Raw genomic sequence first — 14,699 nt, forward strand, 5'->3', positions numbered from 1 at the left:
ATTGGCCTTACCTGGGCATTAGGTCAGGGTCATGGTGGTATGTTCTCACTGTTCAATCTAGTCCCCACTTTCCTTTGCTGTTTTGCCCTGGTCTAGCCTGTACATCCCTTGGGACTGTGGTGATCAGTGCTCTTAGCTAAGGCTATGGTTTTGGCTGTGGCTATGGCTATGACAGCAGCAGCAATGACCACGGAAATACTTGTGGGAGTCAGAAGACTCTGGCGTTCTGTCCAGGGGACGGGGGCAGACTATAAGGTGCCAGAAGTTCTTATCCACTGGACTGGTCACAGGTGTGACAGAGCAGTGTGGGAGGTCTGGGAAGGGTGGGGCAGCCATCTTGCTCTCACCAGGCCCCTTGGAGGGTTGCAGAACCTGGCCTGAAAAGACTTTGCAGGGTAACTTTGGGAAAGAGAGATTCAGTTTGATTTTATTTTATTTCTTTTAATTCCACCCACTTTATTAATTAGACATTTATTGAGCATCAAAGCCCAGTTGCCCTGAATCTTCTGAAGCTTGAGCTTCAGAGCCTGTCATTATTCAGGCCTCTTGCAAGGCCATGGAACTATAATTTTATCCATACTTTTTAAAAAAGATTTTATTTATTTACTTGAGAGAGAGAACATAAGTGGGGAGAAAGGCAGAGGGAGAAAGAGAATCTCAGACTCTGTACTGAGCTTGGAGCCTGATGCAGGACTTGATCTCAGAATCCTGAGATCATGAGCTGAGCTGAAATCAAGAATTGGACTCTCAACCTACTGAGCCATCCCCATTTATCCATACTTAATGTTCTTGATTTTGAGGTTGGTTCCCCAGCATATCATGGTCCTTCCCTGCTTGGACCCATCATATTCTGGTGTTTGGCTGGTCTCAGGAAAGCAGGTATTTTAGGGGTTGAGGGGAGCTAGCTACATAATGAAGGGTCCCAGACAAGTCACTTTAGCTACACTAATCTGGGTTGTACCATCAAAGGGACTAACCCAAGCTAGTGTTTTGAGGATTCTGCTGGACAAGAGACCCTCCTGGTCATGAGGCATGAGGCATAGCAAGTTCAAAGTAATCAATAAGGGCTACTTCCAGGGCTCAGTACTAATTCTAGGTTGTGTCTTTGGCATTTGAAGAATGGTTACTCTCAGAAGTGGAGTGAATTGGCGCAGAGAGAAGAGTTTGGGGAGAGGAGCAAGAGGGTGGAGAGGAGCAGAGAGCAGACAGAGTCCCCATGGGTGCAGCCTACAGTATGGAGAGTTGGTTTTTTGTCTAAGTTCCTGCAAACTTGGCTGCCTTGTCCCCTCTGTGCACTTAGGCACAGATTTGGGATGAGGGACACTGGACTCAGGCTTCCTGGGAGGGGAGCGTGGTACCTCCTAGTATGTGGGGTTCTTCTGAGGGCAAATGAAGGCTAGAATGAACGTGTTTAAAAGGTGCTCTAAACTGTAAATGTACTACTAATGGCAGGCACCAAACTCTGCTTCAAGGAGACCTCAGGGGGCAAGAGGAAGGCCACACTCACCGCCCTCCAACCAGGGCGACTCTGCTGCGGTCACTGATTTGAAAACCATAGTGTTGCCTACATGTGCCAGGTCCTAGCATCTCATTCACTGCATTCTCTGATGGCAGCTCCAGGGAGAGTGGCATCCCTCAGCCTTGCTAGGATTTGTTTATATCCTTATGGTTCCAGGAACCAACTCTGTAATTTTCTGTGAGAATAGCAATTCCATTTATTATCTAAACATGGCATCTTTCAAGATTCAAGTGTTAGTGTGCTCAGATTCACTATTTATATTACCGTACTATTCATGACTTTATGAGCTTAATCACATTCTGCCTTTGTCTGGAGTAGCATTATTCTTCACAGTTAAACGGCTAAGCCCATTTACATCAGATGCCATCTCTGTGCTTGCTCCAGCATTATTGATTAGTGTACGCTATTTTCTTGCTGGAGGCAGATCCTGGGAGCTTTCTCAGCTGAGAGCTGCTGCTGTTACTGTTTGGGGTCTGATCCTCTTTTTGGATTCATTTCTGTCCCTGGTTCCTGGATACCATTTCCTCTTCAGCTTACACACAGCTCTGTAGGCGGATTACTGCCCCACCCCACACCTAGGTGTGCTGTTCGTTATGTTCTGTGCTGGGAGATGGTAGGAAGGGCCCCTGACTGCAGCAGCCTGGAGACCCAAAGCCTGGTTTCTGTATAGAAGTGGGCACTGCTGATGTGTAGGTGTGGTGGGCCATGATATGTTTCCCAAACCTTCTTTAAGGCAATGTTTTTCAATTTCATGCACACTGGATCTACCTAGGGAGCTGTAGAATGCTGCTGTCTGTCCAAACCCACTCCCAGGGATTGATCTGTCACGGGGCTGGACAGCAGGATTTTCAAAGGTTCCCAGACAAATCTAGTGTGCAGCCAAGGTAGGTACACACAACTGTAGAATGTGTACTCCTTCTCCAAGTAGGAGGTCCACAGGAAGGGTGAGGAGACACGTTAAGGGCTCAGCATCTGAGAAAGGGAAGGTGGGTAAAGAATTAGGGTGGTAGGCTTGGTGTGAGTTACTGAGTGTTGTTACTTTGTGTGCTGCCCCACCCCTGACTCAGAGGGATCTGGTGGCCAGCACCATTCACTTGTGCCAGGGCATGCACTCAGGGAAATGTGCTCCCTCCAGATCTGTGGGGAGTCTGATGGGGTATGTCCACATGGGTGGTTAAAATGGATGGTCAATTTCATTTAACTTTCAGAGAAATGCAATTCTGAGCGTTCACTGCAACATTGTTGCAACATTATTGCAACATTGTTGTCTTTGTTTATCCCCCAACCTTGCATTTCTTAGAGGTGTGTGTGTATGTGTGTGCACCTGTCCTGTACAAGCAAGTGCTTTAAGAATATTTAGGTTGCACATGGGCTTGTTAATTGAATAGCATGGCTACTACTTTTATTTTCCTCCATGTGACAGATTATGTGAGGTGCTCAACCTCAATCCCAGACAAGTCCTGATAGCAGAAGTGATCTTCACAAATATTGGAGGAGCTGCCACTGCCATTGGGGACCCACCAAATGTCATTATTGTTTCCAACCAAGAGTTGAGGAAGATGGTATGTATGTACCAGTGTAACAGGGTTGCTTTGAATAAATATAGATCCCAGCTTACTTGCTCACTTAACATTCTACCCAACGTGGAAGCTTTTATTAGAAACTAACCTCTTCCATATCACTTCTTCATATTAAGTGCTATTGGTTGTCTTGAGAGGGAGGTTAGGTGACTGATCCAGCAGTGTAGAGTGAGGTGGTCTGATGATAACATTACCTACTTAATCATAGTATGTTATATTAGTGGGAACTGAAGTTTCTTCCAACTAATATAAAGAATAAAATGATCTTTTATCATTTGTCCCCTTTTATCAAATGTCCCCTTGCATTTTTCAATGTAGTGAATGAATATAGTGAAGAATTTAAGATTTTTTTTAGAAAGGATCATAAAATGAAGGTGTTTAGGAATTTTTTGAAAGCTCTTATAAATATGAATGTATAAATGGCTATCAGACACATGAAAAAATGTTTATCATCACTAGCCATCAGGGAGATTCAAATTAAAATTACATTGAGATACCATCTTACACCACTTAGAATTGCCAAAACTAGCAAGACAGGAAACAACATGTGTTGGAGAGGATGTGGAGAAAGGGGAACCCTCTTACACTGGTGGTGGGAATGCAAGTTGGTGCAGCCACTTTGGAGAACAGTGTGGAGATTCCTCAAGAAATTAAAAATAGAGCTTCCCTATGACCCTGCAATTGCACTACTGGGTATTCACCCCAAAGATACAAATGTAGTGGAAAGAAGAGCCATCTGTACCCCAATGTTCATAGCAGCAATGGCCACGGTCGCCAAACTGTGGAAAGAACCAAGATGCCCTTCAATGGACGAATGGATAAGGAAGATGTGGTTCATATACACTATGGAGTATTGTGCCTCCATCAGAAAAGATGAATACCCAACTTTTGTAGCAACATGGACAGGACTGGAAGAGATTATGCTGAGTGAAATAAGTCAAGCAGAAAGAGTCAATTATCATATGGTTTCACTTATTTGTGGAGCATAACAAATAGCATGGAGGACATAGGGAGATGGAGAGATGATGAGAATTGAGGGAAATTGGAAGAGGAGGTGAACCATGAAAGACTATGGACTCTGAAAAATAATCTGAATGTTTTGAAGGGGTTGGGAGTGGGAGGTTGGGGGAGCCAGGTGGTGGGTATTAAGGAAGGAACATATTGCATGGAGCACTGGGTGTGGTGCAAAAACAATGAATTCTGTTATGCTGAAAATAAATAAAAGAAAGAATGTATAATTTCTTTGCACACTAAAGTAAAAACAAAGTATTAGAGAGTGAAAATGGTATTTTATTTGTCTTAAGAATTAAAATTATGTAATTTTCATGACCCTGAAATCATGACTTGAGCTGAAATAAAAAATTGGACACTTAACTGACTAAGCTACCCAGGTGCTCCTTAACTATCTTTTAAGTAACTGTTGAAAAATGTGTATAGGGGGAGCCGTGTCCCCGGTGCTTCTGAATGACATCTCACACGTCAGAAGAAGGCTTCCTCCACGGTGTCGCAGGGATGTGTACACTGGGATGTTTCTCTGGGCTTTCCCACCATGCTGGGGTGTTCTTTTGGTGCTCTTCTACCACTGATTTCTTCCACTTCATCAACTGACAACTTAGATGGTGTTGCTCTCAGCTGCTTCATGCTCTTTCTTTCTGGTCACTTCTTCTCTGTCTTCTTTGTGGGTTTTCTGCTTCCACATGGCTCTTTAATTTCTGTGGGCCTTGGGGTTCTGCTTTTTTGATCATCTTTCCTCTTTGGTCAGCATTCTGTAGCAGAGCTCATGCCCCCATGGCCTGCTCTGTTTTCTGTGTACTGGGATCACCCACTTCTGCATGTCTGCAGAACATGGAAAGTTCTTACTTCCCTCAGATCCATGTATGTCATGACTTCTCCTCTATATATTCAATGCATTCTTCACATGCCGCTTGTCCCACACCAGATCCTTCCTGTTATCACACCCATTCTTACAGCGCTGGGGGTCTTTTCCTTGTTGAGTCTTCACAGATGATTTTTTTTTTTTTTTTTTGCCTTTTTTATAAACATATATTTTTATCCCCAGGGGTACAGGTCTGTGAATCACCAGGTTTACACACTTCACAGCACTCACCAAAGCACATACCCTCCCCAATGTCCATAATCCCACCCCCTTCTCCCAAACCCCCTTCCCCCAGCAACCCTCAGTTTGTTTTGTGAGATTAAGAGTCACTTATGGTTTGTCTCCCTCCCAATCCCATCTTGTTTCATTTATTCTTCTCCTACCCACTTAAGCCTCCATGTTGCATCACCACTTCCTCATATCAGGGAGATCATATGATAGTTGTCTTTCTCTGCTTGACTTATTTCGCTAAGCATGATACGCTCTAGTTCCATCCATGTTGTCGCAAATGGCAAGATTTCATTTCTTTTGAACCTCACACCAGTCAGAATGGCTAAAATCAACAAGTCAGGAAATGACAGATGCTGGCGAGGATGTGGAGAAAGGGGAACCCTCCTACACTGTTGGTGGGAATGCAAGCTGGTGCAGCCACTCTGGAAAACAGCATGGAGGTTCCTCAGAATGTTGAAAATAGAACTGCCCTATGACCCAGCAATTGCACTACTGGGTATTTACCCTAAAGATACAAATGTAGTGATCCAAAGGGGCACATGCACCCGAATGTTTATAGCAGCAATGTCCACAATAGCCAAACTATGGAAAGAACCTAGATGTCCATCCACAGATGAATGGATCAAGAAGATGTGGTATATATTCACAGATGATTCTATCTTCAGATTACACCATGATATTTACTAAGACAGTCAACAGATTCAGTTAATGAGAGTCACAATGCTGTGTTTAAGCATTGTACTGATGCAATTATAATAATGGTTGGGTTTGTTACCAAAGACATTAAAGAGAAGAGTGTAGGAAATTAGAGAGGTGTGTAAAGCAGCAGGGAAGCCCAGATACATGCACCTAATAAGCTTAGTGAAAATATTTACATTCCATGATATATAGCATCTGCCTGTATTATTTCTTAAAATTTTTCAGCTGGGATTGTCCCCCTCGGCATTGTTCTCACTTGATAAGTCCACCCATTACAACTTGAGTAGCAACCAAACACTTCCACTCAAGGCTGTGTTATTTTGTTGTGGCGCCCCTTCCAGAAACTCCTTCCTTTTCTTTCTTTAATTTACCCTTCCCTTTTTTCCCCCTTATTGTCTCATCATTTCTAATTGGACAAAAATTTATAGCTAACATGTGCAAAAAAGGATCCAGAACTCAGGATGCAAGCACCTCTGCCTCACACCTTCCTTCAAAAAATATTAATTACATTCAGGGATCATCTGTATATATCTGCCGAAGGTATAAGCACAGGGTCAAAGACAGAAAAAACCAGCCAGTGATGTTGCTAACTTATTCCCTGACAGATTAACCTAGTGGGGGATTTTACTCCAAAACATCCTCAGTAGCTGACCATGGCAAGTAGTTCTGCAGAGAGGAAAAGGAAGTCTGAGGAGAGGGAGAAGGTCTTGCCTGGACCCATTTTGGCCAACTGGGATGCTCTGGGCCACCTCAGTCCTGTTGGCCATTGGCTTCCCTGCAGAGGCAACCCTGAAGAGGGTTGTGCTCTCCAACCAAGGATGTTCTTTCATTAAAACTTAGCAGGGACTTAAACCAAATATTTAAAAAACCCAACTTGCCTTGAAATGGACAAATATTGCCATATAGTTTTATGCTTTGCCCCCATCTCTCTCTTTTCATCCTGGGAGATTGTGTCAGTCCAGTGGTGAGTGTAGACCCAGTTAACATTGAGATTGTCTGTGATAGCCTGTTTTTGTTTTCTCCTAAGGTTTCTTGCTATTCAGGTAGGGATTGGTTTATTGACAAGAAGGAAACAAACTTTAAACATTTTCAAAGTTGTAGAGAAGAACACCTGTTCTGTGGGTTTTGGGTTGGGCCCTGTGACCCTTGAATTAACATCCATCACCCTGATGTGCCTGCCCCTGCTGGCTTTCAGTGCTTAGCACTCCCTGGATCCATCATTTGGGGAGCAGTCTTGAATTGGGAGCTATGCCTGTGCAGTGGAAAATCCCTTCTGTCAATTCATTCCCCCTTTCCTATTTCCAGGGCCTGGACTTTGCAGGATTTACTGCACACATGTTTGTTGGGATTTGCATCATTCTCCTGTTCTCCTTTCCACTCTTCAGACTCCTTTTCTGGAACAAAAAACTTTATAACAAGGAACCCAGTGAAATTGTTGGTGAGTATAAGCACCTCCTCACATAGCCTCAGAGTGTACTATCATAATATTATTATTTTCCAGAGGAAGTTGCCACAACGATGGAGAAGGTTTCTTACATGTAGAACATGAGGGAAGGGAAGTGTCAGTCATTGGGATGTTGCATGCTTAGTATGTTCCTGGCTGCCTCCTGGTATGCTCTGTGCTTTCAGGGGCTATAAATTCATGGGCCTTTCCTATTTCTTCAGGGTGAAATGTGGGAAGAAGTGGCCACTGTATATAGTTTGCATGTCATGACATCATTAAATCACGTATGTACAATACAAGTAGTATGGCATGGAGACTGTAGTGTTCAAACCTGTCATACTTTGAGTTTAAAGGTGATTACAAAAATAGCAACATAACCCAGCACAGAGGATACTTTACCTTGTCAATCAAGAGTGTATTGATGAGTTAACAGCCAGCAGGAAGACGGCTCATGATCACCTTACGGCTTTGCATTTTCCTTACTTAAAATTTTTAGTAAATGTTTTAGTTACTGATCAGGATATATTAGAAGCAATAAATTATTTGGGAAACAGCCAGACTCTCCTCAGCCAGCCAGACTCTCCTCAGCCAGCCAGACTCTCCTCAGCCTGTAGAGGATGTTGTGCAGGTTTCCTGGGTAACACAGCATATCTGGGTGACAGTACAGTGACAAAGGTACATTTGTTTCTTTGTGGTTTCAGAGCTCATAGATTGTATATTTACCCCCTCATTCTGTTATTCCTCTGTCCTTGTGTTGTACAGGACTTAAATTTTTCTTTATATTTAGTAAGATAAACAAATGTCATTTCTGTATGAAAAGCTGAGGATCTAAGTATATTCTTATCAGTCCTCCTGATCATCAGATGGTGACTGTACAAAGCAGATTGGCCTTTCTTTCATGTGTGATTTTTGTATTTGAAAGTTGACTATTTTTGTTCTAGTTTGGAAAACATTGTCTTCCTCTCATATACCCTCTCAAGAGTCATCTATGTAAAACAAGCTTGTTTGTAGTAAAATTTAGTCACCCAGATCTTCCGGAGAAATGAAATGATAAGCAGAAATTTCTATTTTAGGCAATACTTATTAACAACATGAACAAGACATTGGAGTGTCCTTGTGAATGTAGAAATGGTACTTCAAATATGATCAAGCCATAAGGAATTTCTGGGTGGCCTCTCAGCCTAGCCCCAAGTGAAGGTGATGTAAGTTCACGACAAGTGAGCACACTCCCTATGCTTTGGCTGCTCATGGCAGAGTAGGAATGGTATAGACCCCACCTGACAGGACTTGAGTGTAGGGGATAAGCCCAGGGTGGGGGACTGGAGGGAAGAGGGGGTGCAGGTACAGGTGTTGGAGGCCAAATAGAAAAGTGGTTTTGGTTGCAAGGTTGTTATAACTTCATGCTGATGTAGTGTAGTTTACTTCTTTTGGATGAAGACTGTATTTTCTTGATAGCATTGATAATTCATCATCTCTGGCAGTCTACAGAACAGGCTGTGTGCCTTTCTTGAGAAAAAAGAGTCCCAGACCCTGCTGTCATCTTACAGCTTTATAATGGGGAAAGTAACTACACATGATCCCATTACTTCCCTGTTTTGAAGAAAAATTTAATCAAAATTCACTTTTTAAAATGCCTTGATTCACTTTTGCCATTGACCGATGTATTAGTTTTCCAGGACTGCTGTGACAGAGTACCACAGACTGAGTGGCTTAAACAACAGATGGCTTATTTCTACAGATGCTAAGAGGACTTAATAAGCCAGAACAGATGGCTTATTTCCTCACAGTTCTGGAGGCTGGAAGTCCAAAATCAAAGGGCCTGTAAGTTGGTTGGCTCCAACGTAGGATATGTTCCAGGCCTGTTTCTTTGGCTTTTAGATGGTCATATTTATGTTTAAATGGATTTTTCCATTTGTGTCTGTGTCCACAATTCCCCCATTTATAAGGATACCAGTCATCTTGGATTTGTAGCCACCCTAATGACCTCACTTAACTAATTATACCTGCAACAACCCCATTTTTAAGTAAGGTCACATTGTGAGGTACTGGAGATTAAGCCTTCACCACATGAATTTTTTTTGGAGGGGGACAAAATTCAACCCATAACAACCAGAGATATTCAGAATGTTTTATCATCCACTAGTATACATAAAAATTTTTGATAATTTAATATATAGGGTTAGTTTTCTGAAGGAAAGGATTCTGATTGGAGAACTAAGGAACTTGATCACAATGGATGATTGTGTGGGCATAGCTGTACTTCAGTGGAGAGTTAGAAAGTTATCTTGTCCAGTTATGCCAGGTTCTACCTAACTGCCCTAGTGATCAGAATTACCTGAGAACAATTGTTGCAGGTTTAGGTTACCAGCCCATCCCCAGAAATTCTGTGCTGTTAATAAGCTCTTCTGGATAATGCTGTCTTAACATGAATTTGGGATACACAGATTTAGAAGTATATGAAACAAGTCTGTATAATCAACTCCTCCACTCTTCCTGAGCAAGGAGCTGAAAAAAGCTTTGAGGGAAGTGGGAGGAGATGGCTGGGACCTCCCTGATGCTGAAACCCTATGGCAAGGCCAAGGCAAGCTATGAGTCAGCACAGAGTGACACAGTGTGTCAGGGCAATTGCTGTGGGCCACCATGGGTCATAGGGCTCTCCAATTTGAGAATGCTTATTATAAGTACAAATTCTCAAGCCTTATCCTAGAGATTTGGTTTTAGTAGGTCTTTAGTGGCATCCAGAGCATCTGTATGAACCAGGCTTGGCTATGTTGCAGTGAAAAAGTAACGCTGCCCTATTCTTTTCCCATCTTTGGCTTCATTCCCACCATGCGCTGGCATTATCATTTCTCAGAGCCTTGGGATGTTGGTCATCGAAGCAGAGAGAACCACTTGTTCCACCCCATTATTGACTGACACATGATGACTCTGTTCATAGCTTGTCATCCTGATTGTCACTAGGCTCCACTGGTCACAGGGTGAGTCAGACTAGCAAGTGCCCAGATTGGAAAAGAAAATGACTTATTTGGTAAAAAGCACAAATAACTACCAAAGTCTGCCCTCCTCACCAAATATCAGCTAAGGCTGTTTCTTGTTGGTATTTTGTACAGAATTTTTGTGTCTGTGTACATTAGGGATACCTGTGTAGAATTTACTTTCTCATAATGGCTTTTTTGCTGTCTGCATAGAAGCACACCCTTCTCTTCAATTTTTTTGAACGAGATGGTGTAGAATTGCTAGTACTGTCCCCTTAAATATTTGCCAAGACATTTGCACACATCCCAGGACCTGAGCTTAAGGCAGAGGCTTAACCCACTGAGCCACCCAGGCCCCCCCTTTTGCGAGTTTCTTAAAGTAGGAGCTAAGGTTATTGATTTTATATATGCCTTCTTTTCTAATACAGGTGTTCAGTGCTCTGAATTTCTGTCCAATTAATACTTTAGTGACCTGCCACCAATTCTCATATGTTTTATTTAATTTCAATACAGTTTAAATTACTTTCTAATTTCCCATTTATTTCTTTGATCCTTGGATATTTTACATGTAAATAATTCACCAAATAGAGATTTTGCAGTTACCTGTATCAGAGAATACCCTTGATAAAGCTTGAATCCTTTAAAAGTTATTATTTTTTTTAAAAGATTTTATTTATTTATTTGAGAGAGAGACAGTGAGAGAGAACATGAGCGAGGAGAAGGTCAGAGGGAGAAGCAGACTCCCCATGGAGCTGGGAGCCCGATGTGGGACTTGATCCCGGGACTCCAGGATCATGACCTGAGCCGAAGGCAGTCGTCCAACCAACTGAGCCACCCAGGCGCCCCCCTTTAAAAGTTATTAATACTATTTTATAGCCAGGATGTCTAGCATTATAAATGTTCTATGTGCACCAGAACAGAATATGTACTCTACTCTGTTGGATGGAGCGTTGTCAGTATAGTCAGTTAGTTCAAGTTGGTTGATAACATTATTCAAGTCTTCTGTATTTGATTTTCTGTCCACTTGTTCTATCAATTACTAAAGGATGGAAATAGAAATCTCTATCATTGTGGATTTGTCTCTTTTTTTGCAGTTATGTGATTTTTTGCTTTATATATTTCAAAATTCTGTTACTAGAATATGTACATATTTAAAGTTGTTATTTCCTCTTGAAGAATTAACACCATATAAATCATTATAAAATGACCTTCCCTATCCATAATTATGTTCTTGCTCTGAAATCAATTTTGTTGTTAATATAGCATTTCCAGATTTCTCTTCACTAGTGGTAGTATAGTATATCTTTTCCATCCTTTCACTGTCTTTTGTTTTTTGTTTAGTTTTTAAATTGAAATTCAATTAATTAACATAAAATGTATTATTGGTTTCAGAGGAAGAGGTCAGTGATTCATCAATCTTATATAATACTCGGTACTCATTACATCACGTGCCCTCCTTCATGTCCATCATCCAATAACCCCATCCCCCTATCCCCATCCCCTCTAGCAACCCTCAATTTGTTTCCCATGATCAAGAGTCTCTTATGGTTTGTCTCCCTCGTTGATTTCATCTTGTTTTATTTTTCCTCTCTTCTCCAGTGATCCTCTGTTTTGTTTCTTAAATTCCACACATCAGTGAAATAATATGATAATTATCTTTTTCTGATTGACTTATTTCACTTAGCATAATATCCTCTAGTTCTATCCACATTGTTGCAAATGGCAAGATTTATTTTTTTAATGCATGAGTAGTAGTCCACTATCTATACCACTTCTTCTTTATCCATTCATCTGTAAATGGACATCTGTGCTCTTTCCGTAGTTTGGCTATTATGGACATTGCTGCTATACACACTAGAGTGTATGTGCCTTTTGAGTCACTATGTTGGGCAATTGCAGGGTCACAGAGTAGATCTATTTTCAACTTTTGATGAACCTTCATACTGATTTCCAGAGGGGCTGTAACCAGCTTGCACTCCCACCAATAGTATAAGAGGGTTCCTGTTTCTTCACATCATTGCCAACATCTGTCTTTTCATGACTTGCTAATTTTAGCCATTCTGACTGATGTGAGGTGGAATCTCATTGTGGTCTTGATTTGTATTTTCCTGATGCCAAGTGATGTTGAGCATTTTTTCATGTGTCTCTTGACCATTTGTATGTCTTCTTTTGAGAAATGTGTTCATGTCTTCTGTCCATTTCTTGACTGTATTTTCTGTTTTTCTTTTGGGTGTTGAGTTTGAAAAGTTCTTTACAGATATTGGATATCACTGTGCCTTTATATTTAAAGTGCATTTCTTGCAAGAAGCTAACATTTGGGTCTTGTTTTTTTAATCCAACTTTATAATCTCTGCCCTTTAATTGATATGTTTAGATTATTTATATTTAAGATGATTAATGATATGATTAAATTGAAGTGTATTGTCATGTTGTTTTCTATGTGTGCCTTCTCTTCTTTATTGCCTTTTCCCTCACTTTATGCCTTCTTTTGGATTAATTTAGTATTTTAAAAATATTCATTTTTGGGGAGGAGTCAAGATGGCGGAGAAGTAGCAGGCTGACACTATTTCAGATAGCAGGAGATCAGCTAGATAGATTATCTAAAGATTGCAAACACCTACAAATCCAACGGCAGATCGAAGAGAAGAAGAACAGCAATTCCAGAAACAGAAAATCAACCACTTTCTGAAAGGTAGGACTGGAGGCAAAGTGAATCCAAGGCAATGGGAAGATAGACCCTGGGATGAGGGGCCGGCTCCTGGCAAGCGGCAGAGCAATGGTGCACAAAATGAGGACTTTAAAAAGTCTGTTCCGCTGAGGGACATCACTCCAGAGGCTAAACTGGGGTGAAGCCCACGCGGGGTCAGCATGGCCTCAGGTCCCGCAGGGTCACAGAAGGATTGGGGGTGTCTGAGTGTCGCAGAGCATACAGGTATTAGAACGGGGATGCCAGCTACAGAGACAGAGCCAAGTAGTGAGCTCCCAGCTCGGGGTTACCTTGAACCGGTCGCAGGCTTGGTGAGCTCTGAGTGCGGCCGGAGGCCACAGAGACAGGAATAATTGGGCGCTGTTCTCTGAGGGCGCACTGAGGAGTGGGGCCCTGGGCTCTTGGCTCCTCCTGGCCAGAGACTGGGAGGCCGCCATTTTCATTTCCGTCCTCTGGAACTCTACGGAAAGTGCTCAGGGAACAAAAGCTCCCGAAAGCAAACCCAAGCGGATTACTCAGCCCGGCCCCTAGTAAGGGCAGTGCAATTCCGCCTGGGGCAAAGACACTTGAGAATCACTACAACAGGCCTCTCCCCCAGAAGATCAACAAGAAATCCAGCCAGGACCAAGTTCATTTACCAAGGATGGCAGTTTCAATACCAAGGAGAGCAGCGGAATTCCAGAGGAGGAAAGCAAAGCATGGAACTCATGGCTTTCTCGCTATGATTCTTTAGTCTTGCAGTTATTTTAATTTTTTTAACGTTTTTTTTTTAACGTTTTTAAAGTAGTTTATCTAATATATATATTTTTCTTTTTTATACTTTTTCTTTGTTGTTTTCTTTTTTTTTTAATTGCTTCTTTTCTTTCTTTCTTTCTTTTTCTTTCTGGACCTCTTTTTATTCCCTTTCTCCCCCCTCATGATTTGGGATCTCTTCTGATTTGGTTAAAGCATATTTTCCTGGGGTTGTTGCCACCCTTTTAGTATTTTACTTGCTCCTTCATATACTCTTATCTGGACAAAATGACAAGGCAGAAAAATTCACCACAAAAAAAAAGAACAAGAGGCAGTACTGAAGGCTAGGGACCTAATCAATACACACATTGGTAATATGTAGACTTCAGAATGACGATTCTCAAGGTCCTAGCCGGGCTTATAAAAGGCATGGAAGATATTAGGGAAACCCTCTCGGGAGATATAAAAGCCCTTTCTGGAGAAATAAAAGAACTAAAATCTAACCAAGTTGAAATCAAAAAAGCTATTAATGAGGTACAATAAAAAATGGAGGCTCTCACTGCTAGGATAAATGAGGCAGAAGAAAGAATTAGCGATATAGAAGACCAAATGACAGAGAATAAAGAAGCTGAGCAAAAGAGGGACAAACAGCTACTGGACCACAAGGGGAGAATTCAAGAGATAAGTGACACCATAAGACGAAACAACATTAGAATAATTGGGATTCCAGAGATAGAAGGGAGCAGAAGGTATACTGGAGAGAATTATTGGAGAGAATTTCCCCAATATGGCAAAGGGAACAAGCATCAAAATCCAGGAGGTGCAGAGAACCCCCCTTAAAATCAATAAGAATAGGCCCACACCCCATCACCTAATAGTAAAATTTACAAGTCTTAGTGACAAAGAGAAAATACTGAAAGCAGCCCGGGAAAAGAA

The 14,699-nt window shown here is 41.8% G+C and overlaps 1 protein-coding gene across 7 annotated transcripts in view; it reads left to right on the forward strand.

The window, feature by feature from the left end:
- The window catches only part of OCA2 (OCA2 melanosomal transmembrane protein), a 397,483-nt gene that overhangs the window by 140,967 nt on the left and 241,817 nt on the right, over positions 1-14,699 (forward strand). For all 7 annotated transcript variants that reach the window (XM_082736012.1, XM_082736013.1, XM_082736010.1 and 4 more), the window contains 2 exons: positions 2,943-3,081; positions 7,211-7,343. In XM_082736012.1, the coding sequence (XP_082592138.1) occupies positions 2,943-3,081; positions 7,211-7,343 (272 nt within the window). The remainder of the gene's footprint in view (positions 1-2,942; positions 3,082-7,210; positions 7,344-14,699) is intronic.

Source organism: Mustela nivalis, assembly GCF_964662115.1.
Source record: "Mustela nivalis genome assembly, chromosome: 6".
Classification (NCBI taxonomy): domain Eukaryota; kingdom Metazoa; phylum Chordata; class Mammalia; order Carnivora; family Mustelidae; genus Mustela; species Mustela nivalis.